The sequence below is a fragment of the Coregonus lavaretus genome, assembly GCF_964263955.1.
Source record: "Coregonus lavaretus genome assembly, chromosome: 3".
Taxonomy (NCBI): Eukaryota; Metazoa; Chordata; class Actinopteri; order Salmoniformes; family Salmonidae; genus Coregonus; species Coregonus lavaretus.
The window spans coordinates 14,044,164-14,069,863 of record NC_139990.1 but is presented as its reverse complement, the minus strand read 5'-3'; the positions used below and the strand labels follow the sequence as shown (position 1 = coordinate 14,069,863).

At 41.5% G+C, this 25,700-nt stretch overlaps 2 protein-coding genes across 4 annotated transcripts; one reads left to right on the top strand and one right to left on the bottom strand.

The window, feature by feature from the left end:
* Nucleotides 1–299: 299 nt before the first annotated feature.
* LOC311124099 (asparagine synthetase [glutamine-hydrolyzing]-like) lies at nucleotides 300–11,901 on the top strand. Of its 3 annotated transcripts, none has more exons than XM_084158256.1 (13): nucleotides 300–594; nucleotides 1,719–1,843; nucleotides 2,842–3,097; nucleotides 5,673–5,913; nucleotides 6,244–6,429; nucleotides 6,814–6,915; nucleotides 7,137–7,264; nucleotides 8,160–8,286; nucleotides 8,836–8,942; nucleotides 9,173–9,273; nucleotides 9,542–9,623; nucleotides 9,885–10,040; nucleotides 10,168–11,901. In XM_084158256.1, exons 3-13 carry the CDS (start codon nucleotides 2,849–2,851, stop codon nucleotides 10,375–10,377), a joined length of 1,689 nt encoding a protein of 562 aa, XP_084014382.1. In that variant the 5' UTR covers nucleotides 300–594; nucleotides 1,719–1,843; nucleotides 2,842–2,848; the 3' UTR covers nucleotides 10,378–11,901. The 3 variants fall into 3 exon arrangements, with proteins under 3 accessions (XP_084014382.1, XP_084014381.1, XP_084014383.1); XM_084158255.1 differs by having other exon boundaries at nucleotides 302–594; nucleotides 1,667–1,843; XM_084158257.1 differs by lacking the exon at nucleotides 1,719–1,843 and having other exon boundaries at nucleotides 311–594.
* A 3,076-nt stretch (nucleotides 11,902–14,977) lies between these two features.
* On the bottom strand, nucleotides 14,978–22,378 carry LOC311110530 (protachykinin-like). Its single transcript, XM_084153040.1, has 5 exons — nucleotides 21,989–22,378; nucleotides 20,940–21,042; nucleotides 20,626–20,649; nucleotides 15,967–16,023; nucleotides 14,978–15,799 (listed from the first exon to the last, which is right to left on the bottom strand). The coding sequence occupies exons 1-5, from the start codon at nucleotides 22,097–22,099 to the stop codon at nucleotides 15,753–15,755; spliced, it is 342 nt and encodes a 113-aa protein (XP_084009166.1). The 5' UTR covers nucleotides 22,100–22,378; the 3' UTR covers nucleotides 14,978–15,752.
* Nucleotides 22,379–25,700: the final 3,322 nt, after the last annotated feature.

Genomic DNA, 25,700 nt, shown 5'->3' with positions numbered 1-25,700 from the left:
TTTGAGTTGGGGCTACTATCCTTTCACCCTCCTCCATGGCTGTTAGCTAGCTACCTACAAATGTATTTGGAGTTTGTTTTTTACAGTGATAAATACATCAAGATAGCTAGCTAATATGAGGTTAGGTAGCTGGTGATATTTAATTCACTTAGCTATCTATATATCTATCTATACAGTATGTAAAGTTGGCTAGATAGCTAGCTAGCTACGTTAGCAGCTCATTTGAGTTAAGCATGCTGACCACAGCGCTCGCGTTGCAAAATAAATGTACACATACATGTCATTCAATCATTGCACCCACACTGCTCGCGCACATCAACGAGCGTCTGCGTAGCCAGGCGCTAAAACAGAATTTGGTCTATTTCTTACTCTTGGCGCGCTGCAAGTCCTGCCTGTCCCATCTCCTCATTGGTTTTTAGGAGCATATACCCACGTATTAACTGAGGTCCACACTCCAGTCGTTAGTGTTAATGCGCCTTAAAGTTGGTTGCCAACCGCCATATAAAATCCGAAGAAGAAGCCTGACGGAGGAGAGATTACTAGAAACGAAGTCGGTGTACCCATTTATCTGTGGATTAGTTTTCGGGAGTAGAGGTAAAATAACAACCCAATGTTTATATCCCAGGACAAATTAGCTAGCAACAGCAAACTAGTTAGCTAAATTGCCATAAATGTTTAATGCTTTTCGACCTGTCCCCAAATTTAAATATAGTTGGTTCAGAGTTCGTTTTGACATTTCAACCTGCATTGCCTCATCGCGTCTGGTGTGGGTGTACAATCAACATGCGCGTCCGGTCTAGTCAGCATGTTGGCCTACACTGTAGCTAGTTATTTAATAATCGTTTTTGTTTTACATTTTCGAAATGCATTTACATAACGTTACTTGAATAGGTTCTCCCAGCCATGTGGACGATTGGAAACAGGGCAGCAAAGGTTGTTTGTAAGAGGAGCATTTTAGAGCATATTACTATTTACCTGTGAATAAATTCATGAAATGGAGAATGGATTAAACTATTTACCCATTTAATAACCAGACCATCATACAAACTTGCTATGCTGAATTGTTGACGCACAATCGAAAGTGCGAGCCACTCTGGGCGGCCTAATCGGCACGTGGCAATTTACCTTACACGAGCCGTATTCACGCTTGTTCACGCGTATAAAAAAAATAGCTTTTCCTTTGAGTTGGGTTTAAGGCTGCGTTAACACAGGCAGCCCAATTCTTATATTTTTTCACTAATTGGTGTTTTGGCTAATAAGATATGTGAAAAGATCTGATGAGATTGGTCAAAATACCAATTAGTGGACAAAATATAATAATTTGGCTGCCTGTGTGAACTCAGCCAAATGAGTCTATACACCTTGTTTATTATGTTGACCTCCTTTTGCCATGTTGAAATATAATACCAGTCACATGCTATATGCATCTATGTTTATATATTAACATATGTCAGGGATGTAGCTCAATTGGTAGAGCATGGCGTTTGCAACGCCAGGGTTGTGGGTTCGATTGCCAAGGGGGGCCAGTATGAAAAATAAACTAACTGTAAGTCGCTCTGGATAAGAGCGTCTGCTAAAAATGTAAATGTAATGTAATGTCTATTGTCACCTTTTGGCTGGAAAACTAACGAGAATGTATGTGAAATCTGATCATCTCAAATTTAAGCATAAACTGATGCAACCCGAACTTGATGTTGCAAGTCACGCCCCTCTTTCAGTTCAGGGAAGTACATCGTCAGTACGCTAGTTTTGACGTGCCTGCATCAGTGAAGTGCTCGCGTTGCATCATTCCGCCGCTGAGGAGAATACTACTGCTTCACCCTTTTGTGTCCGCGAAAAAAAGGTATGTCTTTCAGTAAACTATCTGCATGCCTTTTAATCGAATATGTGTGTTTGAATTCTCATATGGAGATAACCGTTACTCGTTCTTTCTATTGCCGGGTATTTTGTGCGACATGACAAAGCCACATGGAATATACCTTTACGTTACCGTGTGTCGAGCAGAGCTACACAGTATTTGTTTGAATAAATGTGATGGGGACTCACATTATGAAACGGTTTCTGTTTTTCTTTTATAATGGGTAATGATCTGGATCTAACTGTGTTTTGCTGCCACGAATTGATAAATTATACTTCGTAACACGATGATACATTGTAGCGTGGGGCTTGCCCAATTCTGTCATCAGCTTTCCTGAATGTGATTCAGCACTCAAGCAGCTGTCAATGTAACAGCGTACTTCCGTCCCTCTCTTCGCCGCTACCTGGCCTTGAACGAGGGACCCTCTGCACACATCGATTACGGACACTCTCCGAAGCATCGTTGCACGTCGCTCCACAAAAGCCGCGGTCCTAGCAGAGCAAGGGAAACAACTACTTCAAGGTCTCAGAGCGAGTGACGTCACCGATTGAAACGCTACTAACGCGCACCGCTAACTAGCTAGCCATTTCACACCGGTTACATCAATCTGCCAATGCTGTAGTACACATTTTGGAAAGCTATGTTTTAAAATCTCACTTACTGCTAAATTATATGAAATCCACGGCCCAATACACACCGCTTAATACGTTTTTGACATCAATAGTTTTGTAAAAAGTATGATAGTGTGGTGTCTTATAGTTTCCTATCTGATTTGCAAAGGTACAATATGTCCAATAGTCCGTTGTATAACCCTTTTTCTTCCTTCTCAGTTGAAAGGTTGTAAAGAACAGTTGCTGAAGGGGCACTAGTCTCTAGACCATCTGCTCTGCCTCTTGTTACATGTATTTATTACCCCCTCTCTCTCTTTCTCCCTTCCCCCTATCTCTCTCTCTATCTCCTTTCTCTCCCCCTCACCTCTCCAGCCCCAGGATGTGTGGTATATGGGCCTTGTTTGGCAGTGATGAGTGCCTGTCGGTTCAGTGCACCAGCGCTATGAAGATCGCCCACCGGGGCCCAGACGCTTTTCGCTTTGAGAATGTCAACGGCTTCACTAACTGTTGCTTTGGCTTCCATCGCCTGGCTATCGTAGACCAGCTGTATGGCATGCAACCCATCCGCATCAAGAAGTTCCCCTACCTCTGGCTCGTCTACAATGGAGAGATCTACAACTACCACAAGGTATGTCTAGCCTGGAATCTACATTGTTTCAGTTTCACCAATCACAGGCTCAATAAGTCTACAAACGCCACAGTTGTTATGGCCCATATACACATAAGGTATAGCCTGGAATCCACATTTTTTCACATCACAAATCCCAGGCTATGGTAGGAGATCTACAAACCACACAGTAGTTATGGCCCATAGACACATAAGGTATAGCCTGGAATCCAAACTTCTGGACCCCAGGCAACTGTAGGTATGGAAATGGGACCAGGCCTTTGGGAAATGGCCAAGTTTTGGTGTGGAACATATTCAGTTTCTACTTGCTAGTCACGAAGCAGGGACATAATAATGTTAGTGTGGTAATGGCTTTAGGCCAGGCAACTCCTCCTTTCTTAAAAAGGCACTATCTCTATGCCAAAGGGACTTCAAATTGTATTGGTCACATACACATGTTTAGCAGATGTTATTACGGGTGTAGCGAAATGCTTGTGTTTCTAGCTCCACCAGTGCAGTAATATCTTAACAATTCTTAACGATACACACAATCTAAAAGTGAAATAATGGAATTAAGAAATATATAAATATTAGGATGAGCAATGTCGGAGTGGCATAGACGGAAATGCAGTAGAATAGAATACAGTATATACATATGAGTAAAGCAAAAATATGTAAACATTATTAAAGTGACTAGTGTTCTATTATTAAAGTGGCCAGTGATTTCAAGTCTATTTATATAGGGCAGCAGCCTCGAAGGTGCAGGGTTACGTAACCGGGTGGAAGCCGCCTAGTGATGGCTATTTAACAGTCTAATGGCCTTGAGATAGAAGCTGTTTTTCAGTCTCTTGGTCCCAGCTTTGATGCACCTGTACTGACCTCGCCTTCTGGATGATAGCGGGGTGAACAGGCAGTGGCTCGGGTGGTTGTTGTCCTTTATCTTTTTGGCCTTCCTGTGACATCGGGTGCTGTAGATGTCCTGGAGGGCAGGTAGTTTGCCCCCGGTGATACGTTGGGCAGACCGCACCACCCTCTGGAAAGCCCTGCGGTTGCGGGCTGTGCAGTTGCCGTACCAGGCGGTGATACAGCCCGATAGGATGCTTTCAATTGTGCATCTGTAAAGGTTTGTGAGGGTTTTAGGTGCCAAGCCAAATTTCTTATGTGTCCAAACTTTTGTTCATGTGAGTTTGAGAAAACCGTGAGCGAAGAAAGTAGGAAGATCATATTGATAATGGTATTCTCAGTCTTAAAATACAATGCATTAACTTATTATATCACACATCTTATGTACCCTGCACCTTAGGAAATTGTTGGATGCGATTGTGCGTAACCTACTTACAATCCATTGTGATTATAAGCATGTAATTTATGTAATGAGCACGTACACTCCCCTATGTATTTATTTGGACAGTGAAGCTAAAACTTTTCATTTGGCTCTATACTCCAGCATTTTGTGATTTGAGATCAAATGTTTTATATGTGGCGATAGTACAGAATGTCACCTTTTATTTGAGGGTATTTTCATACATATCTGTTTTACCGTTTAGATAATGACGAGTGACTGCAATTACATTTTATAATACCTTGCAACCTTTCCTATCTTTTGTAGAAGACATGGACCCAGTTAATTTCACAACTCCATAAACCAACCCAAATGACAATTTATATCATTATTTTTTAAAACTTTTTGTTTGATTTATATTTTTGTTTCTTTTTGTTATTTTATTATATTACTCAAATTCTATATCATGCCTGCTTTAAGTCTGATATGGGGATGGGGCTCTGTTGGAGCATGGGGGGTTGGGGTGGGTTTGATTTGGTAGGGGATCCGTGTGTGTTTTGCCCTCTACCTGTGCTGTGTGTGTTATCTGTATAATCATTCAAAATGCCAAATAAAAAAAACTTGAGAGAGAACTAAATGACAAGTGAGAAAGTAACAGATGCATAAATATCATTCCCCCCCTAAAAATGCTAACCTGTTATATGTAATAGTGAGAGGGTGGCATGTTCTGGGGGCATGATCTTTGTGCATCTGTAATTCATCATTATTCACGATTCAATCATGATCATCTGTAATCATGGTAGAATCCACATTAATTTAGAAGTGTTCCGAAACATATTCTATTGTTATTTGCAATAAAAGTGATTCCAAAATGACACAATACATTATTTACTATTCATTTCTTTTGGGCACAACATAATCCGAAACACAATCAAACAAACTGCAAATGCATTCAACAAGTTTGTAGGAATATGGGACCAAATACTAAACTTTTGACTAAATGTAATAAACTATATGTGAATTTGTCCAAATACTTATGACACCTTCAAATGGGGGGACTAGATACATAAAGCACATTCATTTCTAAACGGTAAAACCGATATGTATGAAAATACCCTCAAATAAAAGGTGACGTTCTGCCGCCTCATAGAAAACACTTGATCTCAAATCCAAAATGCTGGAGTATAGAGCCAAAGGTTTTTGCTTCACTGTACAAATAAATATGTAGGGGAGTGTATGTCATGAGCATGTATGACCACTTGTAATGTCTTATATCTCATAATAATCCTGATACTTTTTTCCATCCTTCTTTAGCTGAAGGAGCAGTTTGAGTTTACTGACTACCAGACCAAAGTAGACGGTGAGATCCTGCTTCACCTGTACGAGCGCTTCGGCATTCAGAAGATGGCGTCCCTATTGGACGGAGTGTTCGCCTTCGTCCTCCTGGACACAGCCAATAGGAAGGTGTTCCTGGGGAGGGATACGTATGGCGTGCGGCCCATGTTCAAACTACTGACCGACAACGGCTTCCTGGCTGTGTGCTCTGAGGCTAAAGGTGAGAGGGGACTACTTACTTAATATCTCCTTTGGGGTTGAGCGGTTTTGGTTGCTACACAAGTGGATTAAAGAACAATCCCTATTCAGGATCGGATTGGATTAACTTTATTGTTTGAGTAAAATAAAAAAAAGAATATTGTGTAATTACAAAAACTGCTCAACTCTATTGCTATGCAACTGAAATTCAATTAGTAAAGTACAATGTAACATGTTAATAAGATGTTACTAGTGTATAATGATAGTGTTACTATACATGTATGATAACAACAACGTAATGTAAAGTGTTACCATGGTAGTTCTTATACATGTTATTTGTGTTTGTTCCCAGGTCTGACTGATATTACCCACTCCATGTCCTCTCCTCCTAAGATCACTCCGTTCCTCCCGGGGCACTTTGAGGTGTTTGACCTGAAGCCCACTGGGAAGGTAGAGTCTATTCAGATGGACCGCTTCCACTGCTGCACCCAGGAGCCCAACCACGCTGCCTATGACACAGTAGAAAGGCTACCCTCCGGTACACACACACACACACAAACACACATATCCATAGTATTTCCATAACATCACTATCTTGATTGACAGCGGCCAAAATGTGGGTCAAGGTTACTGATTATTTAACAGTGCCACTACCTGTAGCTAGCTATCAGTGAAAGGTGACAAATGTTGTTTGACACCTAAGATGAAGGGAGGAATGGCTCACTGATTATTGTTTCAGGATGCACCTTTTTGGTATTGAGGGCATTGCCACGAATGAAGCCTCTTGTATAACTGAAATCATTGTAGTCACTGACAATAGGAGTTGGATGTGTAGTATGTTAGAGTTGATTTGCTGGTCTTTAACCATTCAGTTGACTGGTCCCTGTGTGATGACAGTAAGATCTCTTGCTGTCCCCTGTAGGTTTTGTCCCAGAGACAGTGAAGAGCAACATCCGGTCTTTGTTTGAGAACGCTGTCCGGAAACGCCTCATGGCCCACAGGAGGATTGGATGTCTTCTCTCAGGTACAAATAATGGCTATTACGGAGTATCTTTGTGTAGTGTCACACATGAAAGCTTGTGGTTTGAGTAAGTAATGTTTGAGATCTGTTACTTGTCGTTTTCACTTATGCTTGTCTGCAAATAAATGAGAATACATGCTTATTATCATTACACCATAGGTCAAATTACACGTTTGATAAGCTAGTAAATCATGTTTATGACTGATACTATATATTTCTGCCAGGTGGTCTGGACTCCAGTCTGGTGGCAGCTACGCTGGTCAAACTAGCCAAAGAAGAGAAGTTGAAGTACCCCATCCAGACCTTCGCTATCGGGGCTGAAGATAGCCCAGACATCCTGGCTGCTCGCAAGGTGAGTGAGGCTCTCTCCAGCCTCCATAGAGAGACTCTGCATTATAGTAAAGAGGATATTGTTATGGAACAGGTTGGGTAGGTTAGGTCTTAGGAGCATGATTAAACACTTCCACACTCATCCCCCAGGGGGCAGCAGCAACCGGGTCTAGGTGCTCTGTCAAGCCTTGATGAAGTGCACAGGTGCAGGCAATCAGGTGCAAGCAATCAGGTTGAGCGGGGATCCTTCAGAGGTGGCCATAGAGCAGGGTTCTTCAATTTCGGTCCTGGAGGGCCGAAACACCTCTGTTTTTCATCCTCTCCTTCTAATCAGGGGCTAATTCAGACCTGGGACACCAGGTGAGTGCAATTAACTACCAGGTAGAAATAAAAAACAGAAGTGTTTTGGCCTTCCAGGACCGGAATTGAAGAACCCTGCCATAGAGCCTCTCGGCCTGCCGGTCTTTGTTTTTTGTTAACCTCTTTAGTTTTGGACCGGCCTTTTGAAGTTAATTTTTGTAAATATGTATGTTGGTCACCCTTTTCAACAACGAACAATAATCCACTTGGGCTAGCCAACCCATAGGAGTCAGGACGGAGCTGGGCCTGGATCCTGGTAAGTTTGCTGTCTCCTAGGCACATGTACATACAACACGGTCCTCATACGCTGATTTCTCACATAGATGCACCTTAAATCAGGTTACAGACCAGTTAACTAGGCCTAAGACTCCTAGACTAAGCGAGTGCAACAATATTAGCAGCTAATCAATCGGTTTCATAACAGTATAACTTCATAATCAGTAATAATCAAACTATTTTTGTAGCATCTTTTACCCAATACATTACAGCTCACAGGGCATAATATGTTGACGGCAATAAATTGATAATACGTGAATGAATGTCTTGTATTGTTCCAGGTGGCGTCCTACATCGGCAGTGAGCACCACGAGGTGGACTTCACCCCTGAGGAGGGTGTCAAAGCCTTGGAGGAGGTCATCTTTCACCTGGAGACCTATGACATCACCACCATACGCGCCTCTGTTGGTGAGGGAGTACACTGTCCCGTCTTAGATCAGCCTAGATCTCCAAACACCAAGCAGAAGTGGTATCCCACTTAAGCTGAATTAATAGGCTATGAGGGTGACGCATTTGTGAAATACGTAGACACTAGACAGTTTTGTTGTACCTTCTCAATGTGCCCACTGACCTGGACAAAAGGAGTCTGGTCAGGCTGCATTCCTTTTCCTACTGATTGGCTGGTTTGAATTCTAGTGGAATTCTGGGAGATTAGTGAGTGTGGCCTGTCAATAGAGAGGAGCTATCAGCCAGACCTGGGCCAAATATGTGGATCAAATACGTGATTCAGTTTGCCTGGTACAATGGAACCAATGGAATAGTCCCAAAAGTGCAAACTTGAAGTAAAGACCAAAGTTCATGTGATGATCAGTTTACTTTCATTTACTTATTTTCAGCCAAATACAGATGGTTTTATTTGCCCCTAGATGGCGCAAGAACCTTTCATAAGAAATGAATATTTGGCAAGGTTTATGTTATACTGCAAGGGACTACTTCAATTCAATTCTCATTCTGCAGGCATGTACCTAGTGTCAAAGTACATCCGTGAGAAGACTGACAGCGTGGTGATCTTCTCTGGGGAGGGCTCTGACGAGCTTACACAAGGATACATCTATTTCCACAAGGTAAGTCTGTTCCACATCAGATGTCATTCTCTCCCACTCACCAATTTTCATGTACTAGACAGGGCTGTGGTGAGTGGAGTAGTTAATTCAGGAAGTGCATGAATTTTCATTGTCATAGAAATCAATTGGAAATTCCTGGTTTGACTTAATTGAAATGGAATTGAACCCAACCCTGGAACCAGTTGTTATGTCTGGGAATATGAACTGAGTTGTTGTGTTTCCTGCTCCAGGCTCCCACGCCCAAGGCAGCAGCGGAGGACAGTGTTCGTCTGATGAAGGAGCTCTACCTGTTTGACGTCCTGAGAGCCGACCGCACAACCGCTGCACATGGGCAAGGGCATCAAACTATTTTTCACTAAATTCATTACTTTTTACATCCATTCCTCAAACTCGTCAGACCACTATCTGCTTTCTTTCTTTCTTTCTTTCTTTCTTTCTTTCTTTCTTTCTTTCTTTCTTTCTTTCTTTCTTTCTTTCTTTCTTTCTTTCTTTCTTTCTTTCTTTCTTTCTTTCTTTCTTTTGAGAAGCTATAGGTTCATTACAGAAGATCTAAGATTTAAAGATGGCACCTAACTGACTTCCTCTTCTCTCCTCTACAGTCTGGAGCTGAGAGTGCCTTTCCTGGACCACAGATTCACAGCGTACTACCTCTCCCTGCCTGAGGAGATGAGGCAGCCAAAGGTCAGTCTCCTCAGCCCTAATCACCATATCCTCACTATCCCAATCTCCCTATCCTGTAGATTTGGCTCTGATGAGATAATGGAGTATGAAATCGGAAGTAATGTATTATTGCAAAAGTGTCTCGAGGGATTGTTGTCAGTGTTGTGTATCCAAATCAGAGTCCTTGAAGCAAAAATCAGTCTCCAAACATGTAAAGGATTCCGGTGCTATAATTCCAAACAGTTCAGTTTCACTGAGGGATGTATGTGTGTGTATAACCAGGATGGAGTGGAGAAGCACCTCCTCAGAGACTCATTTAAAGGTCTGAACCTGATCCCAGACGAGATCCTATGGAGACGTAAAGAGGCCTTCAGCGATGGAATGACGTCTGTCAAGAAGTCCTGGTACAACAGCCTGCAGGATCAAATGGAGTCTGAGGTACACATTCACATAGTCAGACACACAGCAGGCACGCACATACTCACACAGGCACGCTGGCACACATGACATATGCAGACACACGTGCACACACACACATTCTGACTCCTTCTTTCTCTCCTCCAAGGTGAACGACTACCAGCTGGAGAAAGCTCCTAAGACGTTCCCGTTCCTCCCTCCCAGAACCAAAGAGGCGTACTTCTACCGCCAGGTGTTTGAGAAGCAGTACCCGGGCCAGGCTGAGTGGCTCAGCCACTACTGGATGCCTCGCTGGATCAATGCTACAGACCCCTCAGCCAGAACCCTCTCCATCTACAAGCCTGACAAGGACCAGTGATACAGCAAGAACAGTGGCTCTCTTCCAATATCCTCACTAGCGTAGCACTTAGAATGAAGCAGTCTATTGAGCATGTATGCATTCTAAGTGGTATGCTAGTATGGATATTGGAACGTAGACCGTGTCAGCTATCAATCACTTCTGTCACCATTACTACACCTCCCCTTCACAACATACCTGTCTGATGCTAGAGTTGTGACGATTATGGCATTTTTGGGTAACGATTAATTGTCATGCAAATAGCCATGGTTATTGTCGTTTTTATTAAAATGTTTTGACCTTGTAATGCATCATAATTCATCTTCAGCTACGACATACCTAATTAGTTACGACATACCTAACGAATACAGCACCGCTTTCGTGACACCCCTGTATCAAAAACGAGCTTCTCCTTCCGACTGTGCCGCTCGCAAAATGATTACCATCTTTACCCACTTCATGAAAAACTGCTATTGGGTATACTATGTCTACTTGAATATAAAGTTGAATCCCCTCTTCTCCTAAAATGAATGTATTAAGACTATTATTGACCATTTTCTTTGTTCACGGTTATTGTCCATAATTGTCGGTTAGACGATTATATGATAATTGTTCCAGCCCTATGCAGGAATCATCTAGTTCTTGGGATCAGTGTGAATTACAGTTACAGGGTCAGTTCTGATTTGGGGAACTGTTTCAGTAGGAATAGTTGATCATGTTAAAATACTGGAATGATGCTGTAGTCCATCTAACTGGAATTCAGTAGCAATACTACTGTAATGCTTTCATAAATTATAGTACCATACCTAGATATGATTTCATAATACATATATGTAAATTCCTAATGAGTTCTGTCGGCAGAATCTTCCTTTTCCTCTCATTCACATTATTGTGACGTTAGATGCAAATAACAGTTAATGTAAAGATGTAGTGTTTTTAACATAGCGTCTTACCCAGAAGTTAGATATAACCTTTACTTCAAGAGTCTAATATTTGCATCTTACCCAGACAGGAAGCAGGCAGCCTGTAAAATAAAGGACACTTTGTTCCTGCTTGGTGGGAGGAGCTATAGGAGGATGGGCTCATTGTAATGGCTGGAATGGAAAAAATGGAATGGAGTCAAACATGTGGTTGCTATGTGTTTGATACTGTTCCATTTATGCCATTCCAGCCATTACAATGAGCCCGTCCTCCTAGAGCTCCTCCCACCAGCCTCCTCTGGTTCAGTGCAAGACAAGAACTTGGTAATATGTCACAGGAGACAATAGACAAGATAGATATACAGTACCAGGCAAAGGTTTGGACACACTTACTTCCATGTTTTTTCTTTATTTTTACTATTTTCTACATTGTAGAATAATAGTGAAGACATCAAAACTATGAAATAACACATATGGAATCATGTAGTAACCAAATAAATATTTTATATTTGAGATTCTTCAAAGTAGCCAACCTTTGCCTTGATGACAGCTTTACAACATTCACTCACAATTAAAAACCAATTTTATTGAATCAACTATTAAAAGATTGATTATTTGTCCTTCATCTATGTCCTTCATCAGAATATGAATTTGAACATTTCTTACTCTTTCTTTTTACTTTTTGTCTCCCCCCTGTTTTTGTTTTAACTTGTCATCGTACTAATGTAATGTGAAAAAGACTAATGCCTCTGATATTACTTAGCCATTCTGTACTCGAATAGTACAGTTGAAGTCGGAAGTTTACATACACTTAAGTTGGAGTCATTAAAACTCATTTTTCAACTACTCCACAAATTTCTTGTTAACAAACTATAGTTTTGGCAAGTCGATTAGGACATTACTTTGTGCATGACACAAGTAATTTTTCCAACAATTGTTTACAGACAGATTATTGAATTTATAATTCACTGTATCGCAATTGTATGCCTTTAAACAGCTTGGAAAATTCCAGAAAATGATGTCATGGCTTTAGAAGCTTCTGATAGGCTAATTGACATCATTTGAGTCAATTGGAGGTGTACCTGTGGATGTATTTCAAGGCCTACCTTCAAACTCAGTGCCTCTTTGCTTGACATCAATGGAAAATCAAAAGAAATCAGCCAAGACCTCAGAAAAAAAGTTGTAGACCTCCACAAGTCTGGTTCATCCTTGGGAGTAATTTCCAAACGCCTGAAGGTACCACGTTCATCTGTACAAAGTGAAAATCAATCCCAGAACAACAGCAAAGGACCTTGTGAAGATGCTGGAGGAAACAGGTACAAAGTATCTATATCCACAGTAAAACGAGTCCTATATCGACATAACCTGACAGGCCACTCAGCAAGGAAGAAGCCACTGCTCCAAAACCGCCATAAAAAGACAGACTACAGTTTGCAACTGCACATGGGGACAAAGATCGTACTTTTTGGAGAAATGTCCTCTGGTCTGATGAAACAAAAATAGACCTGTTTGGCCATAATGACCATCGTTATGTTTGGAGGAAAAAGGGGGTACCTTGCAAGCCGAAGAACACCATCCCAACCGTGAAACACAGGGGTGGCAGCATCATGCTGTGGGGGTGCTTTGCTGCAGGAGGGCCTGGTGCACTTCACAAAATAGATGGCATCATGAGGAAGGAAAATGATGTGGATATATTGAAAATATCTCAAGACATCAGTCAGGAAGTTAAAGCTTGGTTGCAAATGGGTCTTCCAAATGGACAACGACCCCAAGCATACTTCCAAAGTTGTGGCAAAATGGCTTAAGGACAACAAAGTCAAGGTATTGGAGCGGCCATCACAAAGCCCTGACCTCAATCCTATAGAAAATTTGTGGGCAGAACTGAAAAAGCGTGTGCGAGCAAGGAGGCCTACAAACCTGACTCAGTTACACCAGCTCTGTCAGGAGGAATGGGCCAAAATTCACCCAACTTATTGTGGGAAGCTTGTGGAAGGCTACCCGAAACGTTTGACCCAAGTTAAACAATTTAAAGGCAATGCTACCAAATACTAATTGAGTGTATGTAAACTTCTGACCCACTGGGAATGTAATGAAATAAATAAAAGCTTAAATAAATCATTCTCTCTACTATTATTATGACATTTCACATTCTTAAAATAAAGTGGTGATCCTAACTGACCTAAGACAGGGAATTTTTACTAGGATTAAATGTCAGGAATTGTGAAAAACTGAGTTTAAATGTATTTGGCTAAGGTGTATGTAAACTTCCGACTTCAACTGTAAGTGGCCACACAAACTGATCAGACAGATAATGTGTCTGGAATAGCGATAACAAAGGGACGAGGTGTTTGTTGCCTGTTACATACTGTCCTTTACTGGAGTGTGTTGTGTTTACCTACCAATGTAAAGAGAGCAAGACCATAACATGGTGTAATAATGGTCTATAAACCATCATTCTCACTAGCGTTTACATAAAGTGTGTGTGCAGGGTGTGTTCTTGTGTGAGTGTGTCGTTGAGATAATAGAATGTGTAACAGATTGAACATCACGCTGGGAACAACATGAATCGATTGAAGATGAAACATACTTGAGAGAGGCTGGTATAATGGGTTACATAAGGAAACTACTGAAACCAAAACAGACCCACTGCAGGTTGGATGCTAACCATGGTGCATTGATTGCACTTTGTTTTCTCAACTACAATCCATCTAGAGTCTAGACTCATGGAAATGTATGAAACTATAGCATTACATGTCTAAAGTGATGTACACTGTGTCTGTCTACTGTATTTAAACTGCTGCTGAAATAAAATGTGCTCCACACCCTTGACAATATCTATCTCACATGTTATTGTTTAGTTTTTTGGGTGGTCATTATCTTCATCATGAGTCTGCATTACAATATCCACACTAGCATATCACTTAAGTACAAAGCTATATATTGGGCATGCATTCTAAGTGGTATAGGTATTGGATCATATCGACTTGTGGGGTGTGAGAGGGAGGGGTTGGCCAATTTTACAACTGTGTGCTACTTTCTTTGTCCGACAGAGGGTGCATCACTCCACAAGGGGTGCACCACTCCACAATATCAACACCCTCTACACATGCTCTACACCAGGGATCAGGAGCCAATTTTTTTTCTTGAGTGGATGGTCGGGGGGCCTGAACATAATTACAAATTATTTGTAGACTGCAAATTGACTAAAACATAATCATTTCAAACCTTGCTTACATTTGTATACGATCATGTCGTGTCTCTCTATTAATAATAATAATATGCCATTTAGCAGATGCTTTTATCCAAAGCGACTTACAGTCATGCGTGCATAAATTTTTGTGTATGGGTGGTCCCGGGGATCGAACCCACTACCTTGGCGTTACAAGCGCCGTGCTCTACCAGCTGAGCTACAGAGGACCACCCACGTGGGAATACTTGGGAACAGATTTCTTAAATTATAATCACTTGGAGATTATTTCCTGGTGTCTTTTATGTCCAACAATGAAAATCACACACAAAAAAAAAACAGTATTTTTTTGCTCAGAAAAATTGGTGGGCCAAATAAAACCACCAGCGGTCCAAATTCCGTACGCGGGCCACCAGTTGGGGAACCCTGCTCTACGCAGCATATTCCTACCAGTGAAAATAAGAAGAGAAAGTTCCACCAATAAAGAAAATAGTTTTAATATATCAAGCCGCAATTACATACAAGTATTCTGTCATACCATAGGTCTTGGTGTTATAAACATGACAGTTTGACAGTTTAATTTACAGTCAATTTAAATGAGAACGTGCCCTGACAGAGCAGCATGTCTGTTGTGTACCAGCGTGTGTAGTTTATTTACAGCACAATCGGTTGTGATTAAAACAGTTATGAGGCACTAGACAGTGTGATTGGCAGTGCAATTTTCTACATACCCTGGGGTAGAGCTTTGCTTTGATGGTCCACGACAACAGTATTCTCTGGAACATATGATATGCTGATGGTACTAATACTTTGACATACATTAAATAACATAATGTTTCTGTAAGGTACGGTAGGAGTATCAGTTCACACCAAGGGTGACAAACAGTCCACTAACTTTCCCAAATTTCCCAGGTTTTCCCAGAAATCCTGGTTGGAGGATTCTGGAAATGTCCTTCTAATAATTTCCTTTCTAATTCCAATCTTCCAACCGGAATTTTTGGAAAACCTGGGAATTTTGGGAAAAACAACCGGAATATTGAAACCCTATTCAGATCACACTCCTGCCCTCCTTTTCAACCCCTTCTTCCTGGACAAATCAAATTTGGTACAGTCAGGTACAGTACAGCTACATCACCATGATGTGAAAACAGACATTTTATTACAATAAGTTTGACTATACATATTTTGGAGGAAACAAAACTCGGCATCAGACACCCCTTCCACTCTTCTGTAGGAATGACTGGATGAGAAGCGGACCAATAGCAGAGGACTGAGTACAGACCAACCGGTTAGCGGCGCTTGTCGTAGTTCTGCTGTGTGTTCCACTCATATGAATCTATAGTTGGAGAAAGCTTGTAAATCACACAGCACAGTTTCTTTTCAGATTGTCATTTTTAGCAGGGTTCCAGCAATTATTGTGGGTTCGTAACCAGGCCAGCTAAGAACAGCTTGGTTCAGCTCGGTTCGACTCAGTGGGTTAAAAAGCTCATATGAGGCCCTTACCTGGTTCGTCTTGGCTCCTCTTGCCCATCAGTCCAACAAAGGAGTTAATTTTATGCCCTGAAAGAGAAGAGAGCCAATACCATTGACACTACAATTATAGACAGTGAGTGATAGAGTGACTAGTGTGTAGAACAAAAAGGTGTGAGTTCTTCCAGTTACTGCCAATATTATTTACACCCTAACCTTAAACTTAACCTTAGCCCTAACCTTAACCCTTACCCTTATTCTAACCCTAACTGTAACCTTACCAAGCAGTTGCTTATCAACAGATAACAGTATGGCGTTGACAGTATGACCATCTGTAGATCATCTATCTGGACCATCCAAATAAAGTGTGACCAATCATTTTAGTCAGTGATGCAATGCCTAGTGTATAACCTCAATGGTGAGAGGAGAGTGTGTAGAACAATATCTACACTCCTTCTACTCTGGCAGATCTCTAGTCTTGTGCAAATTGATGGATTGACTCCGTCCCCTTGCCCTAGTGACTGAGGGATATAGCGGCGCCCACCCACACGTTTTGGAAGGAAGGGTAGTGGTTGGAGATTGTTTTTCCTAGGAGGGCGGGGATAGGATGCATGTCCTGAGGGGACACACGCGTCACAGACTGACGGGCGTCTCTGTCAACCTCTGTGGATCACCCTAATGGAATATAATATAAGGGTGGAGGGAATGGAGGAGACGGGGGAGGATGTGGGGGAGAAGGGGGAGTGGTGGGGTTATAAAACTCTGCGTGAGACCCCTGGGATACCCTATCTGTCAACATACCCTATCTGTCAACACATTAGAGATATGGGAATGATGATGATCGTAACGGGGTGATGGCATCCTGTGCAACTTCCATTGGTGGTCTAGTCACGAGTCACTTGCAATATTTCTTCTCAGTTTTCCCTCCGGACATCATAAGTGCTTGGCCCCTCCATTGTGTGTTATATACTGTAATTTATTATAATGTATATATTATATATTATATGTATACTGTATAATGTATATATTATATTATACAGTTTGTGTAAATGTAAGGGTGAGATGCTCGGGTCCATCTTTCCATCATCAGCGTAACCAATCTAATTTAACGCCTAAATGTCCTTGGGGCATTGATCGAAGCACTCTCTCTCTCCCGCTCTCTCTCCCCCTTTCTCTGCCCCGCTCTCTCGCTCACCTTTGCTCTCTCTCATCTCTCTCCTTCGCTCTCTCTCTTCCTCCATCCCTCTCTCTCCTTCGTTATCTCTTTCTCTCTCTCGCTCCTTCTATCACCCTCCCCCTCTCCCTTTCTCTGTCCTTGCCTCTAATGATGAGTGATGTACAGTCATGCCTGCATCAAGGCTCCAGCAACGCATTGGTCTATACCAGATATACAGTGCATTCGGAAAGTATTCAGACCCCTTGACTTTTTCCAAATGTTGTTACATTACAGCCTTATTCTAACATGGATTAAATAGATTTTTCCCCTCATCAATCTACACACAATACCCCATAATGACAAAGCAAAAACAGGTTTTGAGACATTTTTGCAAATTTATAAAAAATAATAAACGGAAATATCACATTTACATAAGTATTTCAGACCCTTTACACAGTACTTTGTTGAAGCACCTTTGGCAGTGATTACAGCCTCGAGTCTTTTTGGGTATGACGCTACAAGCTTGGCACACCTGTATTTGTGGAATTTCTCCCATTCTTCTCTGCAGATCCTCTCAAGCTCTGTCAGGTTGGATGGGAAGCGCCGCTGCACAGCTATTTTCAGGTCTCTCCAGAGATGTACGATCGGGTTCAAGTCCGGGCTCTGGCTGGGCCACTCAAGGACATTCAGAGACTTGTCCTGAAGGCACTCCTGTGTTGTCTTGGCTGTGTGCTTAGAGTCGTTGTCCTGTTGGAAGGTGAACCTTCGCCCCAGTCTGAGGTCCTGAGCGCTCTGGAGCAGGTTTTCATCAAGGGTCTCTCTGTACTTTGCTCCGTTCATCTTTCCCTCGATCCTGACTAGTCTCCCAGTCCCTGCAGCTGAAAAACATCCCCACAACATGCTGCTGCCACCACCATGCTTCACCGTAGGGATGGTGCCAGGTTTCCTCCAGACGTGATGTATGCACACATGACTGTAAGTCGCTTTGGATAAAAGCGTCTGCTAAATGGCATATTATTATTTATATTACGTGATGCTTGGCATTCAGGCCAAAGAGTTCAATCTTGGTTTCATCAGACCAGAGAATCTTGTTTCTTATGGTCTGAGAGTCTTTAGGTACGTTTCAGCAAACTCCAAGCGGGCTGTCATGTGCCTTTTACTGAGGAGTGGCTTCCGTCTGGCCACTCTACCATAAAGGTCTGATTGGTGGAGTGCTGCAGAGATGGTTGTCGTTCTGGAAGGTGCTCCCATCGCCACAGAGGAACTCTGGAGCTCTGTCAGAGTGACCATCGGGTTTTTGGTCACCTCCCTGACCAAGGCCCTTCTCCCCTGATTACTCAATTTGGCCGGGCGGCCAGCTCTTGGAAGAGTCTTGGTGGTTCCAAACTTCTTCCATTTAAGAATGATGGAGGCCACTGTGTTCTTGGGGATCTTCAATGTTGCAGAAATTTTTTGGTACCCTTCCCCATTTCTGTGCCTCGACACAATCCTGTTTCGGAGCTCTATGGACAATTCCTTCGACCTCAATGCTTGGTTTTTGTTCTGACATGCACTGTTAACTGTAGGACCTTACATAGACAGGTGTGTGCCTTTCCAAATCATGTCCAATCAATTGAATTTACCACAGGTGGAGTTCAATCAAGTTGTAGAAACATCTCAAGGATGATCAATGGAAACAGGATGCACCTGAGCTCAATTTCGAGTCTCATAGCAAAGGGTATGAATACTTAGGTAAACAAGGTATTTCTGTTTTAAATTTTTAATACATTTGCAAAAATTCAAAAAAACTGTTTTTGCTTTGTCATTAAGTATTGTGTGTAGATTGAAAAGGCTTATTATTATTTTTAATCCATTTTAGAATAAGGCTGTAAAGTGACAACATGTGGAAAAAGGGAAGGGGTCTGAATATTTTCCAAATGCACTGTATTTATGCTGCACTTGCTGCCTCCTTTCACGGAGAAGGGGAGTCATTTAGGAAATGCCTAAATGACTGAACAGAGGGGATGTGGGATATCCCTCTCTCTCCCACTGTGCACAGACGTCATTTCAACGTCTAGTATTGATTTACATTTGGTTGAGTTGTCAACTACAGTGAATTCTGCATGAAAAAAAATATATATATATCACCATGTCATTAGATTTAGGTTCAAAGTTGGTTGACAAATTTCCTTTCGTGGACTACTTTTTGCAAATCCATGTTGATTCAACGTCATCACATTTTTTTACTCAGTCGGGGTCTCAATTTACTGTTGAGAGTTAGAATAGTAGAATACACAAGGTGCAAATTCGAAATTTGGTTGTGCATCAGCAATTTTTCTCTTGTTATGTCATCACTGAGTCGCTCAATTAGCCATGTCAGCTAACCATTTTTTATTTGGTAAGTTAGTCAGCTATCTAAAGTTGTAGTAATCATGGCCGAATACCGACTGACCCCAGGGGGGACATTTGGATTATGTTAGTCACTCTCACTAAGATGTCATTAACATGGCAAATGTAGTGGCAAAATGTGAATAATTACAGGAAATTAGCTTTAAATCTGAAAACAATTATCTCTGCCACATGGCAAAACGAGTAGAGTTGCATGAAATATGTTATAAAATTACAACAATTTCTCTCTGCCCCATGGCAAAATGGGTAGAACTGCAGAAAACGTATTTTAAAACAGCTACATTTTCTATACACCCCATTGGAAAATGTGTAGATTTGCAGGAAATATATATATATATTTTTTTTAATACGTATTTTCCCCGTCTAGAGGGGGGCCAACCAAATCTTGATTAGGGTCCCCAAAAGCATAGCAAGGGGTCTTGAAGGCAGAATTAAGATTACTATCCTATCGAGGAAATAGAGGGGTCTTCAAGGCAGAATTAAGACTATGTATTCTAGCGAGGTAATAGAGGTCTTCAAGGCAGAATTAAGACAACGTATCCTAGCGAGGGAATTTAGGGATTTTCAAGGCATAATTAAGACGACCACCTACTGTCTCCTTAAATCCCTCAAACGACCTGTTAGCTGTGTGGGTTGTGATTTAATTAAAACATCTGACAATTTTTTCTCTCTCTCTCCCTCTCTTTCGTTTGACTTTTACTTACCATTATGCAAAATAAATATAATTATTCAACCCATGCATTTTCTTATTTTGCTGCTGGGCAACATTTGGTGTGTGTTCTCCCTCCCACGCATGGTTAGCACGAACCTCTACAACCCACATGGTGAAGTACAGGTGAACAGTACTCACGGCGTCAATGTCATCAAACATCATAACTTGTAACACCTGACCTGATGTACAAATAACGCTCTCATCACCTGGGTTGAGCTCACAATAGATGTTCCCTAACCGTGTCTGATAGGCTACACGCACTTGGCTAGCCTACACATTTGTGCCTCACCAGTCCTTGTCCCTTTGTAACATGTCAGAAAAACTAATTATAACTGAATAAACCATGGCTTCATAATTCGGAATGCATGGACAATTATTGGGAAATCTTCTCCAAAATGAATTAAAAAGATTAATTAATTACGAGTTTGTCACTTACTTTTTCGGGTTATCTGTGCATTTGCTGTTGGAAGAAAGGGGGAAAAACATCAATCAATGTAGGCCTATAATAATGTAATTTATTTTATGAATAGGAAAAAAACGTGCGTAAAAATATTGACATACAGTTTGTAATTATTAATTGCATTACTGTAAGTCGCTCTGGATAAGAGCGTCTGCTAAATGACTAAAAATGTAAATGTACATGTAATGCATATCATTCAATTTAATTCCATTTAATTTCAATAAACGGAAAATGTCTTATAGAGAGTGAAGGCTGGGAACAGGACGAGGCGCGAGGAAGCACGGTCTTACCGGAGGAGCGTTTCCCCATCAGGCCAAAGAACTGATGAGGCCGCGGTTTCCGCGTCATTCTCCGCAGTATCTCTCTGAACGGGTCAGACGACAGCCACTCGTCCTGCACGAGGGAGGAAATCAAATGAACGGAACATTAGACATAGGGTATAAGAGGAGGTCGGGGGAGACTGACTCCCTTATAGCCTACAAGTCTATAGCTCTGCGTAAAATATCGTATATTTTTATAGCACTAGATCTAATCTCGCAGGGCAATCAATATATTACAGTAAAGACACCCCGTGTGAACTTTCATATCCGATCCTATTTTTATCTGACGGGGTAGCCCATATATCTAGAGTCAACATTAGTCTAAAAGCAGAGGCCCAACAGCTGCTAATGGCCCCGCGCTCATTAAAGTGCCCATCACTTATCCAAGACATCCTAGTTCCGTTGGTTCCTTCCTTATTGAAGACTACAGCCCACCCGCCTTGTTAAAACGCTCTGTGTTGCCTCAGGGGCGAGGCAATGATCATATAGGCCTACCTGCAGAATGTTTATGAGAAATAAGCCCCAAGAGTCGCCCAGAGACTTGGCAGGCGCCCAACCCGCAATGTCAAAGTGAGAACGTGCGCTACATGTGAATGAAGCTTCAGTCTGGGACTAAAGTAATGATCGCTGTACACTGAGCTAAGAGCTCATAATTTATGCCCATTGAATCATAACAAATCTTTCACCCGACATTTGTGTTGCGGGGGAAATGGTTGATGCTTTGTCTCTATACATGCGTAATTACGCATTACCAAACTCTCCAAACAGGTAAATTAACCTATAACAGACATCAGCATACAAATATGTGTCATAAACATTTGTTAAAATGACTTCCAACTATTTTAGTAAAAAAAACACAAGGCTGTGCCATTAAATAAATATTTTTTTTTTTTCCAATAGTTAAGCAATCATAGATAAAAAAAAATATCCATGTCCATTTTTAAAATTCGTTTAATAGACGATTCTAACAAAAAATAACATAATTTTCTTGTTATGTCAAATCATTAAATCATGCCTACCGTAATTTGATCGTTTGTCCAATAATCAAGATCTTCTTTTGGACCAATTTCTTCACAGAAAAATTGGCCAATAGCAAGAAAAGCTATCACAAGCGGTAGAAGTAATTTCATGATGCAGCTATCTGTTGCGCGCAACTATTCAGCCCTAAAAGTATTATTTCTTCGTCTATTTTCAAAAGTAGAAATAGGCTATTCAAGTAAACTGAGTTCAAGTGTTTTTCAAACACTATGACTTTTGAGAGCTCGATGTTTACACCTGCGGAAACTGGTATCGTCTCCTCTCCATATAAATGCCTTAAGCGTGCGCAAAAATGATGTTCCTTGGTCGCAACCTCCGCTCAGTTCTCTCTCTGCTCCAGTCCGCGCGCTCTGCCGCTCTACAGCGCCTTCCCTTTGGTCCTGTTGCGTCTTTGTGACCACACTGTAGTACTGCACTAGGTTATATAGCAAGAGACAGAAGTGTGACAGGTATCTTAATTCGCTTTAAATCAAGTACATTTACTTGACATGTACTTCCTCGGAGCTGTGTGATGACTAACATCCGTTGTGGTATTTTGCATATGGTCGATATTACTTTCAAACGTTCCCCTATGACCCTCCTTGGCACTCCGCTTATTGTTCCCGTCGTAATCGGAATGTCCAGTAGGAGAGTCTGATGACGCACTGAAGTTCAAGGTTTCTACGTAAGTCTTTATGACTGTCCTATGCTAAAGCAACAAATGTATCATAAAAATAAAGTTGATTTGCATCTTATATATCAGTTGAAGATGTTTTTCAACAAAACATTACAGAACCTTCACGTTGCAGTTGGCAAGTTTGGATTCTAAAAATCACTTTTCTAAACAAACAAACAAAAATGAATAGTTGGAAATTGCTAAGCCATTCTAAAAGGAGTCTCATCTTTATTCTGATTTCATGTGTTGCAATAGAAAGTAAAATAAAAAATAAAAAATCTTAGATAGGCCTACAGAACCTCAATTTGCTGTGACCTTGAACCATAATAATTTAGTCTTAACTAAAAAACATTTTCAACCCCCATAACCCCTTCTCTAAAATCACACAGACAAGGTCCCCCCATCGCTTATAGGCAATATATTCTTCTCTCAGAAGAGGATGCTGTGTGCTTTCTTCCTTTCTACCCAGATATAGGCCATTTGACAATGGTTCTGGACACATAGTCCTGTAGGCCTATATGCCACTCACACAGGGCTTTTAAACAAAGTCTAAATCATGGAGGTTGAAACAGATAGAGAGTGAGAAGGAGAGAGAAAGGGAGAGAAAAAGAGAGGGGGATTATAGTGTGTGAAACATACACTACCAGTCAAAAGTTTGGACACATCTACTCATTTAAGGGTTTTTATTTATTTTTTACTATTTTTTACATTGTAGAATAATAGTGAAAACATCAAAACTATGAAATAACATACAAGTAATCATTTAGTCACCAAAAAAGTGTTAAATAAATCAAAATACATTTTATATTTGAGATTCTTCAAATAGCCACCCTTTGCCTTTATGACAGCTTTGCACACTCTGGAGCTCTGTCAGAGGGACCATCGGGTTCTTGGTCACCTGCCTGGAGGTGGATAACCCTGCAGAAGTGGAGAGGAGCCAGCTGATTTCCATCACAAATCAAATCAAATCAAATGTTATTTGTCACATGCGCCGAAAACAACAGGTGAACCTTACAGTGAAATGCTTACTTACAAGCCCTTAACCAACAATGCAGTTTTAAGAAAAATAACTGTTAAGTAAAAAAGAGATAAGTAAAAAATAAAAAATAATTAAAGAGCAGCAGTAAAATAACAGTAGGTTGACTTGTTTTGCAGAAAGTTGTTGGCTGTGAAGAGAGAGATGCATTGACACTGACAACACACAATCCACAGTGTCCACGCAGCTCAATGAGTGCTTGACAACTCAAGTGCCTTTATCCCAGCAATAATGGACTTTTATTTAATCATGTTATTAATGGCAAAATGATAATTTTACAGAGAAATAACACGAGAGGTGTAAAGCTTGTCTGTCATTCGCAATAGATGGAATGTCATTGTCATGTACATGTATTGTATATATAGTCTGTGGATTATCTAATAGGTCACACAGTCACCATTAATCACATATTGGGATGTGTACATTTCTAATACATAAACCATAATGTAAATAGTCCTGAGTATATGTAGAGACAGAGATACAATGATGATGTTATGTCTTAACTGAAATCCACAGGTTATTAATGCACAAAAGTACTTTAGGATTGACCCAGTCAAAATGTGGACATCTTACAGAGATCCAACCTATAGGATGTGTTCTAATGACACATGAATCTACTCCTCTTTTTACCATTTGACCTTTTGCCACATCACATTGTGCCTGTCGTCAGAGCACATGCATATATTATTAAAACGTTACATTTATAAAAAACAAATATTACATTTATTGATCAGGATTAATGAATCAGCAGTGACTTAAAAGTCCCTGCTGCCTGGCGTGTCTGGACACAAAGTTACGGTGGATCGATTTATGCTGCTGCTAATATTAATTACATTATCTGTGCTGCCATGGTATCTGTGGTCACCAAGACGCTTTAGATGGATATTAATCATCCTCACAACTGGGATTGCTTATCTGATTAACAGAGGGAAGAGGAGAGGGAGTGAGGAGAGAGAGAGGGAAAGGGATGTGGGAGTTAGAGGCAAGTAGAGGGGGAGGTTGAGGGAGAGATGTGGGAGGTAGAGGGAGGTAGAGGGAGAGAGGTGGGAGGTAGAGGAAGGTAGAGGGTGAGATAGAGGGAGAGATGTGGGAGGTAGAGGGAGGTAGATGGGGATGTTGATGGAGAGATGTGGGAGGTAGAGGGAGGTAGAGGGGGAGGTTGAGGGAGAGATGAGGGAGGTAGAGGGGGAGGTTGAAGGAGAGATGTGGGTGGTAGAGGGAGAGAGGTGGGCGGTAGAGGGAGAGAGGTGGGCGGTAGAGGGAGAGAGGTGGGCGTTAGAGGGAGGTAGAGGAGGAGGTTGAGGGAGGTAGAGGGGGAGGTTGAGGGAGAGAGGTGGGAGGTAGAGGAAGGTAGAGGGGGAAGTAGAGGGAGGTAGAGGGGGAGAGATGTGAGGTAGAGGGAGGTAGAGGGGGGAGGTACATGGAGAGAGGTGGGAGGAAGAGGGAGGTAGAGGGGGGAGGTAGAAGGAGAGATGTGGGAGGTAGAGGGAGTATAGACATAGATAGAGGGGGAGGCAGGGTGAAGACAAGGAAGATAAGGGCAGCAGGGTGGAGAGGCAGAGACAAACAGACAGAGATATGCTTATTATATAGAGAACTGTGGTGATACGATGGCATGATACGACACGGCATGGCAGGTGACCGGGGTGACCACCATGTCACCACCATGTAGATAACAGAATCAGCTTGATCCCCAGCAGGTATCACTCAACATGTCACTATCTCCATCTGATAACAGGACAAGGGAAGGAATGGGACTCTGAGATTACAGAATCACAACCAACCGTCATCAAGTAGCCTACCATGTCAGAAAACCTGGTGGAAATAACATTTAATGTTGCTGTGTTAAGGCTTTTATTATACAAAATAATGTGTTCTCGCTTTTTTCTCATTCTACCTCTCTTTCTCTCTCTTTCTTTTTTCCTCTCCTCTCCCTCTCGTTCTCCCTCTCCCTCTCCCTCCTTTCAGAGATAGAGACTCTCCCACAACAACGAATCACAAA